General features: G+C 41.2%; 1 protein-coding gene across 1 annotated transcript; it reads left to right on the forward strand.

Moving 5' to 3' along the window:
• The first annotated feature begins 1,834 nt into the window (after window positions 1-1,834).
• On the forward strand, window positions 1,835-24,426 carry LOC112945868 (interleukin-31 receptor subunit alpha-like). The gene is made up of 15 exons (XM_026037577.1): window positions 1,835-1,880; window positions 2,074-2,124; window positions 4,798-4,909; window positions 7,922-8,088; window positions 8,883-9,022; window positions 11,340-11,493; window positions 11,649-11,731; window positions 13,939-14,149; window positions 15,721-15,879; window positions 16,844-16,966; window positions 17,524-17,676; window positions 18,558-18,701; window positions 20,599-20,695; window positions 22,658-22,721; window positions 23,932-24,426. Exons 1-15 carry the CDS (start codon window positions 1,835-1,837, stop codon window positions 24,391-24,393), a joined length of 2,166 nt encoding a protein of 721 aa, XP_025893362.1. The 3' UTR covers window positions 24,394-24,426.
• The last annotated feature ends 1,739 nt before the right edge of the window (window positions 24,427-26,165 follow it).

Genomic DNA, 26,165 nt, shown 5'->3' on the forward strand with positions numbered 1-26,165 from the left:
GTAATTAATCACAACTTGAATAACAGCAAAGTTGAGGGTGCTAACAATTTAACTCTGCTGCAAGTCCATGACAGTAAAAGAGCTGAAATATTAAACATTTGGAAAAGTGATTCTATGCAAAATTTACTTCAAAGGTAATAATTCAGCTTTCATTATATATAAAAAGGTCTCTATGGCAACTTGATAGCTGTGTTATAATTAAAAATGCATTCGTGCCCATACCTATGACAAATTCCAGGCTTGGAAATTCTATCATCTCCACTGTTGATTGGCAATGTACTTTCTGTACTTGTTACACTTGAATTGTATTCTGCTGCTGCTTTTTTTAAAATTTTTTTTTACAGTTGCATTCATACTACTCACACTGAGACCCAGAGCTCCAGCAAAGAAAATCTGGACTTGATTTTTTCTCATCTCTCCAGTTTGTTCTGCCACAAGTCTATGTGTGCTGAATCCAGTTTCTTGCTGTCACACTGACCTGCTTACGTGGTTTTCTTTTGGGATAGGTTGTTTTAAATGTGATTATCCTGATCCCTTCACATCAATACATATAGTCCATACAGTTTTCACAGCCTCTTGACTTGCATGTTCCTATGAGTCCATCGCTCCTCAGACTACACTGTCATTTTTCCCTCACATTTCCTCATTCAGTTTTTTCTTACTGCTCAAAAATTACCACTATCCTCTTATTATTCCCTGTGGGAAGTGATGCCAAGGTTGATATTTGGATCACTCATGCAAGAGACACTTTGCCCCATACCTGCTGCATCCTCAGCACCCTTCAGCCTCTCGGCGCTCATTCCCACACCCCTACACCCAGACCCTGTCACTGCTCGGAAACCCACTGCAACAGTCACTCCAACTCCCCGTTTTCTTGTATTTTGTCACTGTGTCCTTCAGAAAAGCTAGTGCGATATTGCTGGTGCATATGTCACCCACTGGCACTGCAGCGTGCTCAGAGCCATGCCTGCCACCCTCTCCTTAAGAAAGTGATTCACTTTAAAGAGACTTTCTCTTTTGCTGTTCAGTACTCAACCAGAAATCTGCAATGGTTCCCAAGATAACATGCCCTTCAGCAGGTAGGTTTGAATCCAGCGTTTACATGCAGCTAGCTAAGCACAGAAGGGAAATTTCTTGCACTAGTGAAAATTTTCAGAAAATTTCCCATTTCTGCTTCAGCAGCAACAGTCCTTAGCGGTTGCCATGCCCGGACTCATCTGAAATGTTTGCTAAGCCAGCCTAACGGAGGTGAAGTTTAGTCACATCTGATTAGGGCTGTGGCAGGTTTTGGCCCATCAGGGCTTCCAACGCTGCTCCAGAAAGCAGGAGGCTCCGTGTCCCCGCAGTGGTGAAATAGTCTGGACAGGGGAGCAGGGCAGGCAGGGAAGAGGGCCAGGGTTTCCTCCTGCTATTATCTTTACAGTATCCCAGCATTCATATTGGGACTCTTGATTCATAACAGTATCTGTGTTTTACACAGACTCTTAGACTAGGATTTTCAAAAGAGCTTCAAGTACTTAATAAGCTTAATCAGGTTTGCACTGATGATTATCTTAGAAACCTTTAAGACTCTCACTGTGAGTTCCCCCAGCATGAAGGCGGAAGTTTCTGCTTTTCAGACAGGTTAAGTTAGGTTTGCATAAACATATCAGATACCTGGGAGCCTAAGTGTCCCCTCCTAGTGCAGCTGCATGTGTCACTACCAAGCAAGTTATTCGTATTCAACCAATGACCAACAGGTAGTGGAATGAATAGGAAGCTTGAAGAGGAAGTGTGAAACATAGACTAAAGAGTGCAATGCTGATGGTAATCGTTATGCTGTTCTTCAGAGAGGATGAAGAGCTGCTCACTGCTCGTTGCTATCTTTTTATTTGCAACCGGTGAGTTCTCCTTTGCTGCATAACTTACTACTGTTTATAAATAGTAAAAAAAAAAGCAGCATCACTCAGAGGCAAGTGTGCAGGAATAAAACAGTGACTAGATTACATTCTCTGGATAGAAGCAGCAATCTGTAATATTCCTTGCCATTTCTTTTGCAGCTGTCTTATTAAATTTATCCTCTCTATTCCCCAGATGCTTGCAACTGCTCAAGCTGGGACCTACCGTTTTGCCAGCAGCTTCGAGGTAAGCAAATAATTCTTGTGCCCTAACCATGTAATTGTAATGATGATGACAGCCAGCAGAAATGATTTTGCGGTTAATTTTGATTTCAAGTATTGGTGTACAGTTTTTTGGTGTGAAATGCAGCAGCTCCAGCTGTGAGTTCCTGCCAGGGTCCACAGACCCAGCGCACCTGGCAGCGACGGGGCCGTCGGCTCCGTTTCTGGGGCCGTGGCCGGCCAGCGTCCGGGCCACGAGCTCGCCCCACTCACAGCACTGCCCCCCTGCAGCTGCCAGGGCCACCTGCAAGTGACGAAACTTGTTGGGAATGGAGATTTTTAATTTTTTAGAAAAGAAACATTTCCGGATTTCTGGAGAGAATAAAAGAGCACCAGCGCAGACAGGTCTGGCTGGGTGATGAGAGGGCACTCAGTGCTACGCAGAGGTTATCAGCACAACCCGCTGCTCTGCACCTACTACCATGATTTCGACAGACACTAAAAGCTGTAGTGCTTACAGCTGCCAATTGTTTTCATGTTTCAGATTCAACTCATAAATTACTGGTAATTTATTTTTGAACAAAATGGACTGTGAGGTCTCCAGAGCAGGCGAAGGGGAATGCTCCGTGTGCACAGCTCCAGGATCACAGCCCTACTATAAAACTAACAGTGATCTAAAGCTTGGGAAAACTAAATAATACCTCATTCCTTTAAAGGGGAGCAATACAGTAAAAGCCAAAGAGACACAATAAAACTGAATGTGCATGTACAAAAGCACAGGACAAATAAGGAACCAGGGTGTAGCACTCATCTTACCCAAGATAAAATGGTAAGATTACCATACAGGTAAGATAAATCTGACCTGAAGAGTGCAACAGGAAATATGGGCAGGGGAGAGTTGCCATCCCTAAAATCTACTATTGTTCATCTAGTACTACTGGTGTGGCACCATTTCCCAAAAGGGTTGGTTTCCAGGAGTTTTCCCAAAAGAAAACGAAAGAAAACCCAAGGAAATGAAAGGCTGGATTGAGATTAAGAACAGAGGAGGATGCAAGAGTGCCCAGGGTGTGGGTGGCCAATACTCGGTTTGGTCAGATGCAGAAAGAAAAGAATTTAACAATTGTTCACGTTGTCATAGAAACAAGGAAGAACAGGTCCCCACGGTGGCAAGAGGAAGCTGCACACACCTAAACTGAGGCATTAGCTCAGTAGAGAAGCATTGCTCCAGTGGGAGGAAGGAGGTATCTCGGGGGAGAGCGCGCTGTCTCCCCCATAAGAAGTCTGACTGAAGCCAGACTCATCTGACATATATTTTTGTCCCTATGCACATCAAAATAAACATACATTTGCCATAGGAATAATGAAAGGGACTCAGGTCATGGGAAGAAGTGGCCCTGAGCCAGGCAAGGACAACTGACCTTTTATCTCCTGAGTCCTAGATGAATCTCTGACCCACAGCCATAGTGCAAGCCCAGCTCCAGAGATGTTCCTGTATGCTTTCCAAATAGCAAAAATATTTCTTATTCGAGATTGATAAGGCTGTTGGCAACTTGCTAAACCTTTTACACATAAGGAACGTGTGACTGTACTCATCAGGAAACGTTCATTTTTTTATCACCTTTAAGTATCATGTACATTTCAAAATCCTTATCTACATCTCCACAGAGAAAAAAAACCCTACCCTACTTTTTTTCTTTTCTTTTTTTTTTCTTTTTTTTTTCTTTTTTAAAGTGTGGGTGGTACTTAGAGACATAATAACAGATAATTCTGAATTAATAGTTCTGGCAGTAAGACGAAAAGCAAAAAGGAGAAAAAAAAAGTTGTATTTTATGACTAAAGATTCTGGTGAAAAATTTCAGAAAGACTGAAACTAGCTTAACCACTACAGGTGAAAAGTTTAGTTCCCTCAGGAGTTTAATTTCCCTTCCACTTGAAAATATATATGTTTAATTGCAAAAAAATATATATTTTTTCATTACAGAAAGGTAAGAGCCATTTTGCATCTAAACTTACTCTCCAGCTGCTTCATAATGTGCCTGGTGTAAAGCTGGTGGCACAGGCAGGTGACTGTCATTAGCAATGGTCTGTTATTGGGAGCAGACCATTGGGTCTGTTATGGTCTGACCATTGGGAACAGCCTGTTATTGGGAACCCCGCTGGAGATGGCCGCTGTTTTGGAGAAGCCCTGCAGTCCAGTCAAGCAGTCCACAGTTTGGAAAACAAAACAAAAATTACAGAGAGAAGCAGCAAGCAAGGTGTCACTACTACAAGAGAGAAATGGTGCGAATGTGCAATGACAGCAAAACTATAGGAAACCATAGGAAAGCGATGGAAACACATTTCAGCACCACATAATAATGAGTAATGGAACACTCAAACACAGGGGAAAATGTCCTTTTTTTACATACATCTAGTTTTATATCAAACTAGGTTTGATTTGGGCACGTTAGGACTGGTAACCTCTAATTTCTCTAAATGCTTCTGTCCCTTGTTCTAAGCATTAACAAATGTAAACCCAGGGCAAACCTGATATAAATGGTGATACATATAATGGAGCCAGTATTTATTTGCTTGTGCAGGAGCGTTTGGCTGTTTCACATTTGTTCGTCTCTTTGCCGTAGCAGTCGCCTTGCCCCTGTCAATGGCAGGGGGTTGCCTATTACAGGTCTTCTCCAATCCACATGTTTTCATCTTGCAGACTGGGACAACGAATTGCTGTGCTACAAAGAAGTGAGTGAGGACCTGACGTGTACCTGGCTGTCAGTGCCCAGCGCTCCAAATACTCTTACTTACACGTTAACCTTAAAATGGTAAGTCTAAATGTCGCTTCAGGGGTGAAAAGCTGTCACTGCAGTTTGGCAGGATTCCCACCTGCTTGAGTTATCCAGATCTATTTGCCATGCTGCTGTTACACCATAACTGTGAAAAATCTTTCCTCAGACCTCCCAGCTGCCCACCTGGTGCAAGCTGCACTTTACAAACTGCAAGAGAAACTGCAGAAAACTGAACAGCACCCGGAGTGCAAAACCAGGCCTTTGGTTAGCAGACAGAGCAGAAAGCACAGAATCACAGAGTGGCTGAGGTTGGAAAGGGATCCAGGCTTGGATCATCTAGTCCAACCACTAGAGATTATCTAGTCCAACCCCCCTGCTCCAGCAGGGGCAGACACCTAGAGCACAGGGTAGTATCCAGGCAGGTTTTGAAGACCTCCAGAGAAGGAGGCTCCACAACCTCCCTGTTCCACCCTGTGCCAGGGCTCTGACACCCTCACAGTAAAGAAGTTCTTCCTCATGAAAAGGATTTATAGAAAACTCTGGAATAGGTGCCCAGACTCAGGAATCACTCTGTGTAACCTGAGGAAGAGTAGCTCATCGCTTCCTAGTTCCTGAGAAAGGCCTGGCAAAGCTCCCCAGGACCTAAGAGGGAGGGCTTCAAGAGGAGCAACTGTATCTGCGCCTTGCACCAATTCATTAAGCTTTGACTAGCTGTAAACCCCATCACCCCTGCCAGTCTTAAGAAAGAGATAACAGAGCAAATGTGCAAATAAATGAGTGGCTGTTGTGGCAAGGAAGGAAATGAGGTCAGTCAACCTGCAGTTCTCTTCACTAGCTACTGAAGATCATGGAAAAGATCTTGTAAGAAGATCCCTCAGCAAAACATACCTATCTGAGAAACTATTTTTTCTTTTGATATTTTCCTAGAGCTTCATACATCTTGCCACACTTCCAGCACATATGTTTAAAATACTACTTTCCAGATATCACTTTACTCAATTATTTTTCTCTACTTTTATTGATTCATATTGAGTATTCTCCATTCTAATGCATTTCAAGTAAAAACATGTTAAGCTGATTTTCATTATATATTAAATATTACTCAATACCTGTATCCGGGAAGGTTTCAACCATGGCAGATACTGCACATCTAAATTAACGAATATTCATTTAATAGATGATGAATATCCATGATGATAATAATGAACTTGTATGTGTTAACCTTAAACTGATATTCTTAAAACATAGATATCTTTAATTGCTTCGTTAACTGCGGAAGTTAAAACAAAGAACCCATGTGAAGCAGAGACGGGCAGATTAAATCAACATCTGCCCACTGGGTAGTTAAAATGATGAGGCAGGTTGCTGGCTCCCTACCTGCACTACAAAAGGGATTTTCCTTATTTGATTACCTACAGATACAGGATCTCCTGTGACTTTAAGAGTACGTTTAAAAAGAGCAAACAAAGATCAGAAGGTAAAAATCTTTGTCTTTAGGCTACCGAACGGGGTACTCCACTGGAAAATTATGATGCTCATTACTGACTGCTTTGCCACATAGCACCCGCCACAGAGTGGGGCTTCCACTGGCACCAGGTACAAACTTGCTGCCCTGCCACCTCCAACGTCAAAATCCTGATTTCTTGCTCGGGCAGAAGCCCCTGGGGAGCAGCTCTGCTCTCTGGAGATGCTCTCAGCCGAAGCACCCGTTGCTCCCCAAGCCCCCTGCCAAACGCAGCCCGTGCTACTCCTGAGCTGCAGAGCTCTCCTGAAGAACTGCAGGGAGGGCAGAGAAAAAGCAAAAGAGAAGGTGGGTGCAGGGGGAGGGAGCTGCATCACACAGCTGCTCATTTTCCCAAAGCACAGGCACGACTCTCCCTTTTCATCAGGTTGAGAGAGAAACAACAGAGCAAGGAAAGAGCCCAAGGAACATCAGTGCACAAGTGAAATTGTTCCCTATGATTTAGTTGTCAGGAAGCAAAGGCTCAGAGAGGAGCCCTCCTACGGCGATGCTCTAGGCAGGTGCTCCGAGCAGGCGTGGCGCTGAAGGCACACGGAGCTTTTCTTTTCAGTTATTAAAAACTGTACCATGAATAGCACATCCAATACTTGAAAAGACATGAGGAGACAATAACTACACCTCTTATTAAAAACACACACCATTCTTTCCCAAGGACCCTGAAGTGGCCTGGTTTGAGCCTCACAAAACCTGCCCCTGCAAAACCTTTGCAAAAACTACCCCGAAGCGGGTAAAGCAGAGAAAATGGACTGAGCAGGATATTTGTCCAGGAGGCCTAACTTCCAATAACCCCAAGGCTTAATAACCTGGATAACCTTCCCAGATGAATGTTGTAACTATGAACTCAGAGCAACCAGCCTCCCGGCACCAGCACCCACTGCTTGTGCATGGGAACAAGGATGAGCTGGGACCTTCTGCACTGTGCGGACTGCACAGTCGCCTGTAAAGGGGCAGGCTCCAGCCATGAGCTCTGAGACACCTTGGCCTGCAAAGCATCAGCATTTCCACCAGACAGGCACCTAGCCCACGAGTGCAGACATTCCCACACCTTTGGGCTGGTTTGTATTGAGGCAACTGGGAAATTTGCCATTCAAAATGAATGTAGGTGCCTCTGTGGTAGGTGGCTAATAGCTGTAGAATTAATTCCTAACCTAATTCTGTGCCTTTCAAAGGAGGCATTTTAAATGCCCAAAAAAACACTACACATAACATTTTGCCTTGTATTTCTCTGTACCTTATAAGATTAAAGAATTTAGTAGTTCTCTACCATATAACAAGGCAAGTTATGTGTATATATAAGTACAAATTAGCTAGAACTACTGGACTGTTATAATTGCATTCACTATTTCAAGCTGTGAGCTTGAACATTTGAACAGGAGCTGGTCTTCAAGAGTACCGAAAGCTGAGTTTTGTGGATAGGTACCTGGAAGCCTATTAATTGCTATAATGACATTTTTTGGGGGGGGGAAAAAAACAGTATGTGATAATCCAGTCAAATGTTTTTTCTTTCTGATTCCCTTTCTCTGAAGGGAAAGGATCACAAAACTTTTGCAAAGAAACACATCCTCGCCTTTCATCACGATAGAGCGGAAGAATCTTTACATGAGCCGCTCCGCATCTATTTGGATAGTTGTGAATTACGCCCAGGAGAGCTGTTTCATAGGAAGGAACATCTCAGTTACACCAAGCAAAGCAGGTACAGACCTTCACCCTTTGTGTTGCTGCAACCCTAGCTGAAGCAGTGACAGGATTCTGGTAAAGATTGTTTCTTTGTGAGAGACTAGCAAGTCTATCAGCAGAAGTCTCTCAGTTTTTATGGCAGAAGGATTCTGCTTTAAATCACTTGCTAGACTATAAAGAACTTATATCCAGAAAATCATATAGAAATACATGTGTGCAATACTGAACCAGCTTTCTCTATTCTCTTTGACGTTATTTTTGAGCTTCATTATTGATTTACAAAGAGCAGGTTGACTCAGAAGCTGCATTTAAGGAATCCTCGTTATAGAACATCAGCATTTTTAGAAAACACTTTAAATTTATCCATTTTATAAGACCACGCGCCCATTATATAGCGATGCAGAGGAAATTCTGAAAAAGAATCATTCATTTTAGATGTTTATTCAGAGATTCTGCATAGTAACCAAGCACTGCAATAACTTCAAGAGCTTTGCAAAATGTGGCCTTCTCAGAGTTCTCGACATACTGATTCTGCTTTTCAAGTTTACTTAGAAAAACATCTGCTTACAAAGGAAGGTCTCCTTGAAATCAGTAGAAGCATCCAAATAACAAAGACGAGAGACAACTCCATTCTACTGATGCCATAAAGATTTAACGATTATTTCTTTCCAACCTTTTAAAAGCCTCTCAGTGTTCAGTATTCTGAGCCAAGTCTTCTAATTTCCCTTCAACAAAACACACCTGAGAGCCAGTTGCCAAAGCTTTCCTGCTGTACTTGTGTCGATAACATCTGCCTGTTCCTTGTTCCAGAGAGGTGCCTGACACCGTCTAACATAAACGCTCACCAGATCACAAATCAAGTGATGATAAATTGGGACCTGCCTGTCACTCCTACAAAATACGAGCTGAGATACAAAGAAGCACTCCCAGACTCTGCTCCGTGGACCTTGGTAAGTAGTTCCAGGTGACAGTTGCTTGAGAATGTGAAGGGACTTACCAGTAATACACGGGACATGTGGCGGGACATAATCAGGATGCTACCGAAGAGCCCACATAACATGTAGATAGCAAAGCAGCAGGGAACATGCAGAGGCTGTAGCTTCATCACACAAAGGCCTCCTGTTAGTCTTGCTCTGATAAACTCTAAACTGGGCAAGAAGACAAATAGGTTTATACAGGAGAGACACAAGAATGCTAGAGCAGCTGGTTCCATGCAGGGAGACACTGTAAGCATCAACACGACAAAACCTGGAGATCCACAAAGGGTAACAGAAATGCCACATAAACCTAAGTCTTGAAAACATTTCCTTAAGGACTATTCTTTTTTGCTGGCAACATTAGATTTTCAAACAGGCTAGAGAGCAGGTTGCTGCAACATTTAGGTAAGAAAGCACACCTACTATGTTCTTGTTTTGCACCATTTTTTTTCTTTGACAAGGCCCATAATCTGCTGCTGATCAGTTACAGGTGCACAACAGGAGGTAAAACAGTGAAAATACTATTCAATCTCTGCGTTAGCTGTGTTGGAATACGGAATATAAAAGTATCAGCCAGGGACCCCAGGGAAGAAATGGTCTAAAACGCATCTGTTTCCACTCCTTCAGCATCTGTGTTCTTTCAGGAGTCTCTCTGCTTCTTTTACAGTCCTTCCCCGTTATAGCAGAAGCCTGTGATCTGTCTCCTGTAGCTGTTTGCTGCTTTGTTTAACCTCTTAAGGAGGATTGGTATTTAGGACTATTCAGAGCTCTGCATAAGAAAGGTTTTGTCTCGGTAGGAAGAATGCGCAACCCTTGGAAGAGTCTCTGTTCAGTGACACAAACCCTAGGCTCTTCTATGACATCCAGAAATTCATGCCCTCTCCTCCTGGCAGTGCAGTAGAATATATTAGTCTGCACACAGCTATCATAGGGAAGAATAGAGAGCTAAGAACAGTAAACAAGAGGAGGAGGCACTACAGGGTGTTCTGGAGATGCGAGAGATTCATGACACGTTCAAGTGAGGAACGTGAAGGAGCAGAAGAGATAGCCACGTGCGGGATGAGAAGGCGCGTGGGCTCTGCGACCGCACATCACTGCTACCCATCATGTCCCAGCTGACTCGGAGCTGGTGCTGAGCTCTTCATCACATACATGAAGTCTGACTTTGTACATAGGCTTGGGGAAAAAGGGTGACTGGACACACAGGCACAGAGGAGATGTAAAACTAGCTGAGCAAGGGCAAGCACTTACCAAGAACAAGACTGTAGAGCACTTGGGATCCTACCTCCAACTTGCTTCACGCATGTTTTTTACAAGTCAGTCAAAAGGATTTATAGTCTTTCTGTGATACTGCGTGGATTTTTTTAATTGTAACCACACTACTCTTAAAATAAATATAAAATAAAAATAATGTAAATAAAGTAATAAAAATACATTAAGATAATTACAGCCTAATTACAATCTATATAAAAACAGATTTTTGCATAGAAACAAAGAGCTGACAACATAATAGCATCTGTTTCTCGTTTTAAAAAATATTTTTAGCAAACAAAACTTCCCAGCAGACAAATATTAAAACAAATATTTCCATTTGCAATAGCATTTCTGACAAAATAACAGACAGAATGGGACAGAACACAGGTAATGTGTTCAGATAGTGCCAAAAATGAATGGCTAGGGAAGAATATAATACAGCGCAAGCATAGCAGTACTGCTCTGATATTTTCTCAGCTTCCTACAGTTTTCAGAGAGGGGCAATCTCTCTGTAGAAAAAAAATCTACTTCCCCACAGAGTCACTGAAGTGCTAATACCGTCCTCAGTTGCAGAGACACAATAATCTGGAGGAGCTAAGGCAGAGGCACCCGCACACTCAGGCCAGCCCTTCTCGGAACTGGCCCGACGGCCCTGTGCAGACACAGCACATTTGGTTGCACACACTGCACACCACTTCATTCAACCTTGACATCTTGTTCTTTAGAACGCCAGCAAGGACCTCAGTTATGTAAGCAATGATTGTTTCAGCAGATTAATGTCTAACTGTTTTTAAAAGCCATGTTTAGGTCTAGGCTATCGTTGACATGCTAGATAGGCTGTATTTAGGAAAAACAAGCAGAGAAACTGCCTTTAAAGAATGAAAAGGAATTAGACTAAGCCTGCAGTCATTCCCTTCTGAGGGTAGGAACTCCTCCTTCCTACTGTAGTCCTAGGACTGGTCCTTGACTCAGAACGCAGTTAATGTAAGATTATGTTTTGTTGCTGCCACACATAAAAAATGTAATTTGTTTTCAGGTGACCATAGAAAGCAATGCTGTCAATACCACCGTTTCAAACTTAAATGTTACATCTTCATACATCATTCAGCTCAGATGCAGAGCCAGGGCAGATGGACAGCCAAGACATCACTGTGTCTGTGCTTGGAGCAGAGAAATTTTGGTCCCTCACAGTAAGTGAAATACAGTTTTGGTGTTCTGGAGCATGAATGTAAATGCCTTTTCAAATTTTGTATCATATGAAACAGGGTTGTCAGACACCGTTGAAAATATGAAGCTCAAATTGATTCATACGAGTGCATATCTCCATCTTTTTCATCTTTACCAGAGCTCACTAACAAGCCAACACTATCATATAACACAACTACAGAAATCTCTCCAGGCAGAAGACGTGTTCTTCTTAAATGGGAGGTAACGTTCACCTTGGCATTCTCTTATATCTGTACTACTAAGTCATTACTTCACAGAAATAATTAAAATACTTTGATGTTGTTTCGGGGACTCTATTGTACAAACAAAACACATGGAATATTGTACTTTTCTTTCCAGATACACTAAATGTATAGAGGGGTATTTTGGGGACAATAGACTAATAAGAAAAAAATATACCAATTTATAAACTTGAAAAATTATTCAAGCAGCAATTTCAAAACTCAAATCACTGATTCGAATAAAGATTCTTTTCTGCTTACATTAAAAATTGGTGTGTCTCAGGTTCATCTTTTAGAATTAAGCTTGCCTATACAAGTAACAGGCTGCATTTCACATGTTCCTAAGAATCATTCCTATTCTCAGGAGACCAAAATTTTTGCAGAAAATCATGCAGGAAAGATGCTACTTTACAAATTCAGAGATGCATTCTAGTCAGGAAGGAAAGAGAGCCACTGACTTACATGAACACCAACATTTAGCTCCATGTTTCCTGTAATGACATTTTAGGTCCAAACCTCCAAGGCAGAAGCATCCCGTCCTCTGCAACACGTGTCACTATCAGCTCACTCGCTACTACACAGTGGTCAGCTTTACCCGATGAAAACCATTTGAACATTGTCCTGGTAAAAAACAGACAATCAACAGTCTTGCATTTATACTCACAGGTAGCTTTGGTATCAGAGGCAGAAAAGACTGAGACTAGCAGAGTTTTGAAAATTCAGAAGATGGGGAAAATTTTGCAGTTACCCCTGTTTTTTGTTTAGAAAGAAGAAAAGAGAAAGAGAGAGAGAGAGAGAGAGAGAGAGAGAGAGAGAGAGAGAGAGAGAGAGAGAGAGAGAGAGAGAGAGAGAGAGAGAGANAGAGAGAGAGAGAGAGAGAGAGAGAGAGAGAGAGAGAGAGAGAACAGAGGATAAGGATGATATATCCCCCTTATTCCCTTGTCTGCTGATAAGAAGGCAAAGCTGCACAATAAATAATTCATCTGAGGATAAAGCAATAGATTGCATATGCCAATTTAAAAGTTAAGCTAAAGAAAGAAATTATTCTCCATCCAAGTGCTTTTGTTAAAAGTACATATATTAAATATAGGATCAGGGCTAGGAACTTCATTCAAGAAAACACTTGTACTAGCTAAATAAGGTTCAAGTCCAGAGGGCTTCAGTAAACACTGAAAAGGAAAAAGGAAAGGGTGTGCTTAATTATTAACATATTATAGGGAGGGGAAAAAAAGGGGGGCTCCACTGTCCTACCTTGTTTAGGCCAATGTGAAGTACCATAACATTATTCTCCAGGCAACTTCACCAAAGCTTCAAAAAATGTACCAGTTCTTCCCTTCTCACCCTGGAAAATACTTCTGTTGCTTCAGATTTAGGAGCTTCTAACTTTAGCAAAAGCTCATGCCCACATACATGTCTTTTCCTTTTGAATTATTGAATATCATCCCATCTACGCTGTTGCAAAGGTATCAATTCCTTCATTAAGATAACCCAGCCTTCCTCCTAGCTTTGTGTCTTCTGACTATTACTTTTTGTGCCAAGGCCAGCAAAGAAATAACAGAGTCTGGTCTCAGAAACAATCCTAGCAGAATTCCCAGACCTAGGTCTACATAGTGAATTAAGTTTCCATCCAGATTGCAACAGCTTTCATTTCCATGCCCTCCCTTTCCAATCATGGAATTAATACATTGAAAAAAGAACAGGGCAGAGACTACTAAAAATCAATGGAGATATAAGCTGTTCTAACATGGTAGTGTAATTGCTAGCATTTATCCTCCAAGAGAGCAGCTGCCTAGCAGAGTCCAGTAGATGAAGATTCTCAGAGACATAACCTGCAATTAAACACCTCTCATTAACTTTCAAGTTCCTAATGATGAGGGATATGTTCCAGGGAATGCTACAGCTGCCTCACTGCTGTTATTACTAATTGGATACACATAACTAAGATCTCAATTAAGCAAAACATTTAATCCTGTGCTTAAATCCGCTCAATTTAAATGGGATTTAAGTGTGTTCTTAATGTGAGTAAATGTAAGTGTGTGGCTTCATTGATTCCCGCTAGCCTAAATAAAATAGTATGATTTTATCTCCAACACTAAAGGTGACATTTTGGTTATATAACTTCATCGCTCTTCATTTTCTACACAGGACATAGTAACATTGCTCACTGATAATCTTTTTCCCCTTTAGGTAGCACAAAGCAGGAATGTCCTTGGATACTACGTTAATGTACAAAGAGTACCCAACAACTGCAGGCATCTACCAAAACGCCTCGTTCTAAAGCACCAAGAAATTCTTCTGAATCTCTCTATGGCTTATTATACAATTAATATTTCTGCCTATAACCAAGCAGGAGAATCTCCACAAACTACTTACATTGTCCCGGATTTCTATACAACAGGTACTTTTACTCATTTTGCATTCGAGAAGTTTTAAGGAGCAAGCTTCACACTTCCTTGACAGTGTTTGGGCTGGGACAACCATTCCCTTGAATGCTTAACTAAGCTCCTATTTTTGTATGGTGAGATCGGTATTGTTTCTTAGGCAAGGATTTCTATTGAAATGAACAGACAACGAGTTTAACATTGCTTGCAGAGCCTCTTTTTTTCTCAGACCAGAGGAACAAATGTTAGACTGGCTTGCAGAGCACACACAAAGTTGAACAGATGTCAGTAGCTTAAACAAAGTTCTCTGGATTATCTGCATATCTAATTTTTCAGTTCAGCAACTTTGATTTTGTGATTACCCCTACTGGCACCTGGGAGGGGGAACTGTAGAAGGTATTTATCATATTCCATTGATGATGGTAAGGTTTTGTGATGCCTAAATACCCAGGTTTTTCATTTCAACAAAATATAACAATGTTTCTTTTTATATTTAAAATAATTTCATTTGCTATAATCTTCTACAGAAAAAGAGCAAAAAAGCTTTAGCTATTGTACTGTAAGAAAGACTCTTCTGTGGTAAGATTCCTTTAAAAAAAAAAATGGAACAATACAATATGCATAAGTAAGTCAACGTGTAAGTACCAATGTTGATCTCCAGAAAGCTGCAACTAATTGGTTTTCAAAAACTTTCCAGCCCACTCTCCTCAGCCTACTCTCCTTTGCCCTGCAAATACTTAGTAATTTATTTTGCTTCCTGCATTTGACTGCTTTGGAAGTCTTCTAATAAAATGTATATGGTTACCTCAAGTCATCCTTCAACTGGCAGCTCTTTTTTTTTACTACTTTACTGAATCTAGCAGCTTGTTCTTCATGGATCCCTCCGGGCATTTGTTAAAACAAATGCTTCTACTTATGCATAGAAACCTCTGTATCTATGATGAATTACTGGCATTAAGCGTGTTCCCAAGATAAATTCCTTTGCAATATACAGAATTCTTTCTAATCTAGTACAGCCATTTTCTTTATTTCTACTTTACTACACTGATTTTCAGAGAGGAGATGAAATGGAGAATTGTAGCTGTCTGTTATAAGATTCCTTTCTTACCGCAGCCTGACAGGCTGTTCCTCTTCCTGCATAGTTTCAGTCACGAGGTCTTTCCTAGTCTGATGATCTGCCCTTAAAATAACTTGTATTTTGAGCAAAAAGATTAGATATAAAGTTATGTAGCTATAATCCATAATTAGCCCCTCTCTCCTCCTCTCCCAAGTAAAAGCCATCTCACATGCCCTCCTGTAGAGCAGTCCAAGGTTGTTTAGCAGCACCAAGCTTCCTTTCCCCAAGGGCTACCACAGCCTTTTTCCACTTTCTTATGAGGAATTAAAGGTCAGGGGCAGCAGCCAACATAGGATCTTCTAGAGACCTTTGCAAAGTAGCAGATGATGAATCTGCTACTTGACATGGAAGCATAAACCTTACTTACTGGGCACTCGCATGGCAACTCTTTAATGAAGATTCCTAAAGAAAAAGAGCACAAGAGAGTTTGCTTTCCTATTTATTGATCTTTAATGGTATATTCATTTGCAGACTTGCCTGGCCAAATCATCGTCAGACCTCAAGGAACCACGACAGTTGTCACCTGGACTCCAGAATACAGTCCAAAATGTTTTGTGGTTGACTGGGGCACCAGTAAAGAAGATATGCACATGAAAATAATACCTGCAACTACTGGAAGCTTCACACTAGGTAACAGGAACAACATATATTAATGTAGGGACCATTTCCTCTACTGAGTATTTTTTGGTTGGAAGGATTTTTATTGTGTTTTTAAGAGCAAACTGAAGATCCAGATAAATACAACTTTCTTTTGCACCAACAGGATACCCAGCTTTTGAACACATCAAAGCAGGTACAAAGAACAGTCTTAGGTAGATTCTTCTGGCTGTATTAGGACAAGAGATGGAAGTAAACTGCTGTTGCCAGGATAAGGTCTCTCCTTCCCCAAATTCCAGAGAGGGATTTATACACTACTGGCCAACACAGCCGCATGAGAATAAAAATGTTTCCCCTGCTCCTAGGTAAACTTTGCTTTAAATACAAACTGCTCTGTTACAGGCTTGCCATTAGATCACTTTTTAACCCTATGTTTGTCCCTGGCACAACACAACAGTTCTCAAATCCAATGTTCTACTTACTAAGTGAAGCACAAAAAGCTGCTGCAGGGATCAGTTTACAGGACAGTCATCCCAAATCATATAGTTGCCTCCAACAAAGAACAGCCAGGATTGGCTTTTCTGTACACATCTAACCTCAGGCTTATACAAGTCAATCTACTGTCTTCCATGGTCCTCCTGCTACATTACATTAGGTTGCAATTTTTTTTTTTTAAATATGCTAGTTGAGAAATATTTACACATAAACTAGCTTATCTACAAATTTCCAGATGAGAATTATAAGCAGATCCAGCATATTTTAAAAGCAAATCAGCATTATGCCTTATGCTACTTTTGAAACTATTTGCAAGAAGAGTCACAAGGAAAGATGCACACATCTTGTACTCCAAGTAGAAAACTGTACTCACAGTAAATCTATACTACGTTTTAAGGATCAGAAAGTAAGAATTACACAGAAAAGCTATCAAGGTATTGTCCCTCCTCCCCTTGCTTCTCACTTTTCAGTAAACATTGATTCAAGTTTATTTGTTTTCCAGACAATATTCAGCCATATAAGTTAAACAAAATAATGCTACATGGATCTGATGCTTGTCACTGTGAAACTTTTGCAAGATATGAAAAGACTTTTGGAGTGGCCCGCTTTTACTCTGTTGAAGGAGGTATTCCTCTCCTTTATACCTTTCCTATCTGCATCCATAAAGAAATCCTACAAGCAGCTTTTTTGTCAAGTGACTTAGCAGTATTTTGCACTTAGCCTTGCCGTTGGTCCTAGCAGTCATGCACTGGCAGAGGGAGTGACCTGGATATTCTTCTTTACTGACAGGCCCACCGAAATGTTATTATTACAAATGATATTATCAAAACAGCAAGAGGTCCCCAAGTTATTAGTTCCCATAGCTCAAATTTGTCTATCACCAAAGTCAGATATTCTGGTTCATATTCAGAGCTGGCTCACACTGGATGCTGAAATTAATTGGGCTGTGTAACTACTGCAGTAAAAGCATCCACAACAAATCACTCACTGTTTCTGCCTACTTTGATATTCCTTAACATCGTGTCGTTCTACTCAGTGGGATTTCTCTTTTGTCTTCCATCCCTTATGCAATATTTACGGATCAGGGAGGATCTCCAGATAGGCAGCTAGGTTTCAGCCTTGTATGTCAGCTGAATAACTATAAATGTAGAACTTACATTATTATCTGTTTTTTTGTTTAAGTTCCTAGAATAGGTCCCACTAACGTGACAATTCTGAATATCACAAAGCATACTGCACTTGTGCGGTGGACTGAAATAGGTGCCGAAGACTGTCTGGGCTTCCTCCAGGGCTACAAAATAAGCTACATAGATTCAGCAAGAACAAAATCTCCAGGTAAGTCACCCTCACACAGAACAAAGCAGTAGCTCAGTCTCAGTGCTGCGACAGAAAAGTTTCATAAGGAGTTGTTAAGGATTTTCAAAACATGCAGTTGGGGGATTTATGGGGCCAAATCAAATTACAGAGTGATGAGAAAACAATTCCTTACAATCTATAACTGTAATATTACAGCAGAATTTCCTAGTAGCTGTGAAACTTGGATATTTCTGAGGCATTAGGATTTCAGTCACAGCACTTGCATCTTTTATTGTAACTTAGCCAAATACCTACCAGATATCTCAAGAGGAGACAGAAGAGTAGTGCCCAGGATCAGGCTTTATTTTTTAACTCTCCCCTAATGGGTCAATCCCAACAGTGACCCAACAGCCAATTGCCATGTTTTCCAGGCAGGAAGAATAATTTTAAATTTTGCTAAAAGGAAGGAAGCCTACAGTAACAGCATCATTTCTGCTTCCATGGAGATCTTACATTCTCAATGGTAAAGCTTGAAAAACAATTTCTGTCATGTCTTAGGTATTCTACAGCACTGCTGGTTGCACTACTACTAGTAGTAGCACTACCAGTAGTAGTAGTGCTGGTTGCACTACTTTTGCACTACTCGCTGCATCATCAGAAAAGAAGGAAAAAAAAACCCTTAAAATCTTTTGCTCATTCCAGGGTCAAATACAGGACTAACATGTACACTAGGATGAATCTAACACAGCAGTAGAGTCTTTTTTGATTTGACCACAGCTTTAGTCAGGTAAAGCTTTCTAAAGAAAATAAAATAAATCAAGAAATGAAATATTGCTCGTTCCCCTCAGTTCCTCCTCCACTCAAACTCAGACATGAGAATTCATCTAAAATTCTTACCCCCAATCCCTCTTGCATTTCAGTTGTTACTGTCAATTCTTCTACTACGCGGTACCTTCTCACTGGACTTCAGGAAAGGACTATCTACCGTGTGCAGGTTTCGGGATTCACCAGTGCTGGAGAAGGACCTGGGACTCTTTCACAGCCTTTCAGGACTCCAAAATATGGTACCATGGAAGCTTGATGCAGCTGTGCTGCCTGGCATCAGTCTTTGCTTTATGCACTGCTTATAACATTTTTTTCTACTCTCCCTTTCCCCTGCTTTGCAGGGAGTATTCACACAGCAGCAGCGTCTATATATCACTGCTTAAGATGCACAGAAGATTTAGTTAAGGCTTCACATCATCAAAATTCTTTTCTGACCATTTTTGTGTTAACTATTTTCACAGATCTTTCTTTGGTGCTGGCACCAGCCACAGCTACCAGCAGTGTAGATTCTGTACCTGGTTACATTCAAGTGCTTCTTGTGCTTCACAAAAGCCGAACGAGAACAGCTTTCCAGTTAGTCACCTACAGCATTAATCACAAATATAACTCAAGTGAAGTGCCCTGAAAACAAAACAAAAATAAGTGCCAAACAGCTGAGACAATAATAGCCACAGGAAAAGTAACCTGTGACATTCAGAGAGAGAGACAGAAGTATACAAATGATTTCTCCCCACTGTAGCTTTTTGCTTTTAAACCTCTTCTTTGCATTAATATAATGGGACAATCAAAGGCATGACGCAGAAAGAAATTAAAATTTCCCCTTGAATTCAACTTAGATCACGTTTCCCATGAAAATCCTATCTGTTGACAAAGAACCCAAAAAATCCAAGGGTTTTCACTGGACCTAATCTGCCAGGCTTATATTCTGCCCACACTACCAAATCTGTGTTAGGTAAGATTCCATTTTTGTGGAAAATAACAAGAACTCAGAGTTAATTTAATACCTACCTTTTTTATTTTTATTTTTTTTTTTAATTCAGGTAACTACATTGAATTTAAAGATCACATTACATTATTCTGGCCTTTCCAATATTTCAAAGGTTACTTAAAAATCCATTTAAAGCACCTCAGACTTCCTCCTATATATTATCCTATATATAATTTTTTTTAAAAAAAGCTTTTTCAACAATAAAGCAGTTAACTTTTTAAGCATCTGAAATGCTTTTAATGGATTAACTGCTTTATTGTTGAAAATTTTTTCAAATACCCTTTAAAGCAAAATTAAGTAGCTGAATTAAAAATATATACTTTTTTTGTTGGAGGGTGTATAGGGAAAGAGCATCAGCATTTTTGCAAACTTTTTCAGTACCAGCAACAGGCTTGTGTACTGACCACATTTTCCTGATGCTATTTTGAAACTTTTGATTTAACTATCTGCAGAGAACACCTCGACTCTGACACATTCTCTGTCATAGATGCTTCAGTTACTGTTTTAGCAATACTAGTCTTGCTGCCTGTTTTTTAAGTACTTCTTCTCCTTCTGTGAGAAAAAAAGGAAAGATCTCTAGGTATTAACGTAAGCAACGGCAGGCAGTATCGGTGTGGGGCAAGGGCTAACTGTGGGTAAGAATATCTCAATGTTCCAAGCAGGTGAAGTAGGCAGGTTACCTACTAAATACAGTCTACATTACTGTTGACAGGACCAGGTCAATTATTAAGAAAAAAAAAAAAAAAAAAAAAAAGAACAAAAAAAAAAGTCAAAGTAATTTAAGTAAATAACTTCATATTGAATAGTTTCTTATAAAGTCAGACCTGCAGCAAACCAAAAGGAGCTTTTGTGGGGAAAGGAGCTTTCATTTACTTCAGCCTTCTATTATGTAGTGCTTTTCTTTAGGTGGAGGATTTAAGAATCAGTATGTACCCAGATATCTTAAAAAACTAAAATCAACCTCAAAACCTCACAGTCCTGCAAAATCCCAAACCTCATTTGAACTAGATTTCATTTCCATGAATCCTAGAACATATATGAAGTTGGACTTTCAATTCTATTTGAAATGCTTCTGTAATGAAAGCACTAGCCCCTCTCCATACTTGGTATCTAAATCTGACTCCATATCCCTGTTTCTCTCCTAACAGGCAAAGGGGAATTCGAAGGTTTTGTGACCGGCCTTTACTTCGGCATGATGATCATTGTGGTTTTTGCACCTCTTACTTGTTCTCTGGTGCTTAAAAGGTAAGAAAGAAATATTGAGTGAATCACTCTTTTTAGTGATAAAGTACCCACACCTCGAAAATTAATGAGTTACACTACTGGGGGCACAAACAAACACCAAAAAAACAGCCTGCAAAGTAACCACTTAATTACTCATTTTCAGATATAAACCAGTACAGTTGCATACAGATGGTCACGTTATTAGTGTCACATCCTGCCTCAGATATCAAAAGGGCAGCTGCTGAGAGGGAAAGCAAACAGGCTATGCAAACTTATACATAGGCAATACATAACTTATTTAGCTTATACACCAAGTTAAACTCCTGCCTTTGCTGTTGAGAAACAAGACATCACTTCACACAAACCTGCTGTTCGCTTTTTTTTCAGATCTTTTTAGATCTTTTACTTTAAGCTGTTCCATGCCTGATTTGGCCTTTCTAAAGGGGCTTTCCTCCTTTTCTTTTTTTTTCTCCTTCTCTGATGAGAATGCCTGACACCTACACAGGCATTTTGCCTCAGAAAGGGCTTTATTTTCTTAAAGATAAGATCGTGCTTAGCCTAGCTCACTAGGAAAGAGCACTGAGATAGCTAGAAAAACAGCAGCCCAAAGCACAGCATAGCACTGCAACATGACGATGACGGTGAATTGCAGGAGTGAGGAATGCCCCCTTACTGAGGGAAGGGATCACCAGGGACACCTCTTCTCAGTTGCTTTGGTTAGATTTGTAAAAAGCGACTCACCAGGCCAGAAAAACACCCATCTTCATAGCAGCAGCAGAGATCAGACAATTTTGTAGCCTCAGGCTTCACCTCAAACCACAACCTAAACAGAGACAAGATATTTCACGTTGAAAGAAGTCTGGGTCTGACTGGAGGCCAGACAGCGCAGCAGCCGGCGCTGCGGCAGGCTGATGTACCAGATAACCTCGGAGCCTCTCACAGCTGCCTTTTTGTCTGCAAAACGAGTCACTGCTGCAGCAGCCGCTTCCCAAGGAGACACGAGGAGCTGGAGGTGCTGGAGCCTTGGCCTCCCCTCCCACAGGAGGTGGCAGTTAGCACTCGGTGCTGACACATATCAGCCCAGGAGGAATTCATCATGGGTGACAGAAGCTTCTTGGGGATCACCTGCTCCCACCCCTTCCCCTCTCTGGCCAGGCCCTGCCAGTGTGGGGAGCCCAGCCGAGGGGGCTGTGGGACCCAGGGGTGTCAGCATGTCCCCTGAGAAGGGCCCAGGAGCACCGTGCTGGAGAAGCAGCACAAAAGAAAAGCCAGTCTGACATTCACACAGAGGTCACCACCAGCATTTCCAGAGCGCACGCCTAGGTCTGCCTTTTGCTCCTCACCTGGCCCTCGCTCAGCAGGGAAGGCGCCTCAGGGAGCTGGCGGGATTGCTGCGGGTGCAGGCCTGCCCTTGGGGGCCGCCACCCACTCTGCTCCAGGCTGCCTTCCCTGACCCGCGCCTGGCGAGGGGGGACGGAGGAGCCCTGTGTGCAGCGGCGGCCCTGGCCCTGGCGGGCAGCCTGCCTGTGGGACGGGCAGCCACCTTGCTGCGGCCGCGTGGTGCCCTCGGCCTTATCCACGCGGCCCTCGGCGGCCACCCTGGCTGCGGTGCCCAGCACATTACTGTGGGGTGTCTTAGGGCTGAGCTCAAGGCACAGCTCGAGAGGAAAGACATGGACGAGTGGCTGAGGCCGATCCGAACCTCTCGGTTCACGAGTGGTGCTCGGCCACGTGCTGGGAGGTTTGAGCGCAAAGGTGGAGGCTCCACCTGAGCTCTGGAGCAATCCCGGGGACTGGGATAGGGGCCATTCGTCCCCGCGGGCTACACTGATCTAGAGCTATTTCGGAAGCAGCGGGTGAAAAGGCATGTTTCAGGTTGATGCTTGCGAAAATATCATTTTGTGCATGAATGGCAGTCAATATAATTTCCTAGGAGATGTCTACCATTTAACTAGACAATAAACTTGGAGTATTTCTTTACAGGGGGAAAACCTGGTGCTGGTCTAGTCTACCAAATCCAGGAGACAGCACTGCAATCCAAGATATGGCAAGTACTGTTCCAATGGTATTAAAAAAAAAAAAAGCTTTTTTCCTAATGATCTAATGATTAATCAGTAATACCAGTTATTATTCTTTTCAGAGAACTCTAGAGCACAAGTTACTCAAAAATAACTTGTAAGAAATACATCAGAGCGTAATGCCACAAAAGTATCAACAAGTGTATGTGGTGCTTTTCCGAAATCCATTCCTCACTCCTCAAAATCTCAGCATACCTCAAATGTTCCAGTTTTTTGGCTGGTAGTTGTGTTGTCTGAAGACGCATGTAACTAGAAGCACCAAAGCTCAGTAGCCTTGTTCTACCCTTAACTTGTGAAAGGAGACCTGTATTTCAGGTCTGAAGTAGTGCCTGGAGTGCAACTTGACTGGAAGTCAAGAGCGTGGTCATAAATGCTGGAAGGTCTCCAGAAAAAGACACTGTCCAAGATCTGAGATAGACAATACCAGAATAAAATCAGTAGCAAGGAAGTTTAAGATGACTCTGACAAGCCAGTCTTCCCTTTCCCTCGCCTTGCCCCTTAAACCTAAATGTAGCTTTTTGCATCAACGGGCTGTGAGCTCACATGTAGAATTAGGCAGTCATTCTGCAAAAGCTAGAAAACATCGAAGAAAAAAGAAGGATCAAGTGGGCAGATGTATACGAGTTCAGAGTTTCAAAAGTCATACTTTTATAGGTTGTAATTTCACTAGATTATTCTTTTAAAGAACTTGATCTGTTTATGAGCACTGAGCAACTTTTAATTCACAGTTCTCAGATTCAGCTGTCTTTCATTGGCCACTGCAGTAAAAGCAACTCCATGTAATTTACTCGGTTCTTCTGAATGCATTTAGAAACTGGGAGATCTAAAGATTCGAAATGTCTTCAAAATGAGACTTCTTCAAAGTGGGGGTGGGAGAAGAAGGTATATTTATCAGAGGCTGCTTCCTTAACTATCCTGGCTTTAATTTAAAATATATTATGGATAAAGCGGGAAGACCCAGCAAAATAACCTAAGCAGAAAAGGAGGATGCATGGCATTGCAAATTATTGTCCATTTTATTATTCAGAATTTGTAAAAACTCATAACCCAATATACACTCAAATCTTGCCTATCTCCTAGCTTTATTCTTCCCTCATTTATTTCAGTAAATTGCCAATTACACTTCAATATGACTTGATATGAAAATTATGATATTGAAATTTTGCTTTTTCCTTGCAGACTAATTGGAAACCCATTTCACGATCACTGCTTCAGGCCCTAACAGAAAATGATACCACCAATGTGTATGTCATAGAGCATGAGTCAAAGGTTCCTTTGAAAGCAGAGCTGTTTACAGATGATGTAGAAGACAACAAGAGTGACACATTCCAGTCAGAAAGACTTAGAAATAACATAGACATAAGCCTAAGGCATGCACAACTCCCCGAAAAAGCTGTTACAAGTGAAAATGAAGGAGTCATTTCCATTACAGTACCACTCCTGAGTGACTACACCAGCATGGAGTTCAGCCAGAAAGCCCTGATGAGTCTGACAGTGAAGCTGCCTGCAAGAGCTGCCCATCCTCATTTGGAAATGGAGCTAAGCAGCAACCCAACAAAAACTGAGCAACATGTTTTGTTTGCTGCTCAGGACTACCTGAAACAAAGCCAGGTAGTATTTATGCCACCTGGACAGCTTTAAGAGGACATGTCAATTTGAACTGAAGTATTTTCATACTTTCCTGTAATATAAAGCAAGTTCCAAAACCTCTGAGACTTGAATAGACACATTAGGATCATACACGACAGTGAGTTTGTGAAAATGGTCATTTTCTACTTCAATAAGCTTCCTAGGTAAAACAGATTAACTGTAAAATTAGTTTAGCTAACAGATCAGATTTCATTTCAGATACTCTGCCAATTCCTACAGTTCACATAGGTAAAACCTGTATGGAAGTATATGAAAAGTCTTCCAGCAAGATACATCTCCTTGCTAATTCCTTTGAATTCGATCAATTGCAGAGAATGTAATAAGCTCAACATGGCCAACTGGTTCAGTTATAGTACTTGCATTTAGGAGACTTCAGTTCCATCCCAGGGCAGTCGGGAAGCTGTTTCAAAGCTTCTGGTTTAAAACCGAACACCGAAGTATTCTTCAAGTCATCAGAAGAGTTCTTTGATCAGCTTTAGATATCTAAGGCTCAATTTTCATATCTGATAAGCTCTTTAGTAAAAATTCTAGATGTCCACCACTCTGAAGAAGCTCCCAGTTCTTCAAAGCTAACCACACAGAAAAGTGAGAAACCCTGATTTTAAGAAGCCCCGAATTTAAGGAGAGAAAACAAAGATGATAACTACCATCATTTTTACAGAATTCCACTTACCTTAAATTACATCTTTTCTTCCTCTGTATATTGCCAGACGGACACAGAAATTCGGAAATAGAGAGTAATGACAGGCACAATTTCACACTGGATTCAAAATGAAATCTGTACAATAGACTTCAAGAACTGAACAGATAATCCCACTTAGGCATTTCCCCTCAAAGCTGGCACAGAGGCGCCCTTGGAATACAGGAGTGAAAAGGGCCTCCATAATATGTTTTCTGTATGATACCATTATGAAATTCCAAAATGCAAGGAGTCTAAGCTAGATTTCCAGTGACTTACAACATGTTCTCTATAGGCACTGTTTATAGTTTATTATCTTCTCCTATAGTTTATCGTCTCCTTTAGTTTTTGAAGCATTTTACTGTAACTATTTTGTAGAAGAAAGTCTAATGCTCATTAAGCTGACATGCTTTAAATTGTCATTAAACTGAAGGTTGATTGGCATTCATACAAATCTTTCAATGCATAGTAGTCATTAGAGAGTTTTTTTCAATCTTATTAACTACCACCTATTATAATAATAATAGAATGTTTACAAATGAAATAGCATATCTATAACCCTTCCTAAAATACTAGGGATTTAGGAGGTACTTTGACAACATGAAAAGCCACTTCCTGCTACAGCAGCACAGTTCAAATACATTTCTTTAGTCAATTAACTGCATGTAAGCAAATACAAACCTCCACCACACACCAGCCTCAATGCCCACAGGTCAGTCAAAGGCACGGGGTAATCTACGTGGCATGTGCTTAGGGCCAGCAGTGAAGCTTTTTCAGACTTGACTAAAAAGGCCCTGTGTAACCCTTACAAAGCGTATCTCCTATTAATGTATAAACAGGTGTATCACATATCAGTGTATTTAGCAGACTGCTGTCTTTGGTACCCTAATGCAACAGCAATGACAACATAAAAACAGCTGTTTTCTGTAGTATGCTTGTAACTAATTCTCTACGGCCCTATGTGTCTAAATATGCAATATTTCAAAATGAGATCTGAAACACTTCTGTGACAGCTCAAAAGGGGGTGCTCTAACATTGAATTTTATATTTCAGTGAAGGCTATTTTAACTTCGGAAGATGATGC

Source organism: Nothoprocta perdicaria, unplaced genomic scaffold (genome assembly GCF_003342845.1).
Source record: "Nothoprocta perdicaria isolate Ctin4 unplaced genomic scaffold, notPer1 scaffold_1, whole genome shotgun sequence".
NCBI lineage: Eukaryota > Metazoa > Chordata > Aves > Tinamiformes > Tinamidae > Nothoprocta > Nothoprocta perdicaria.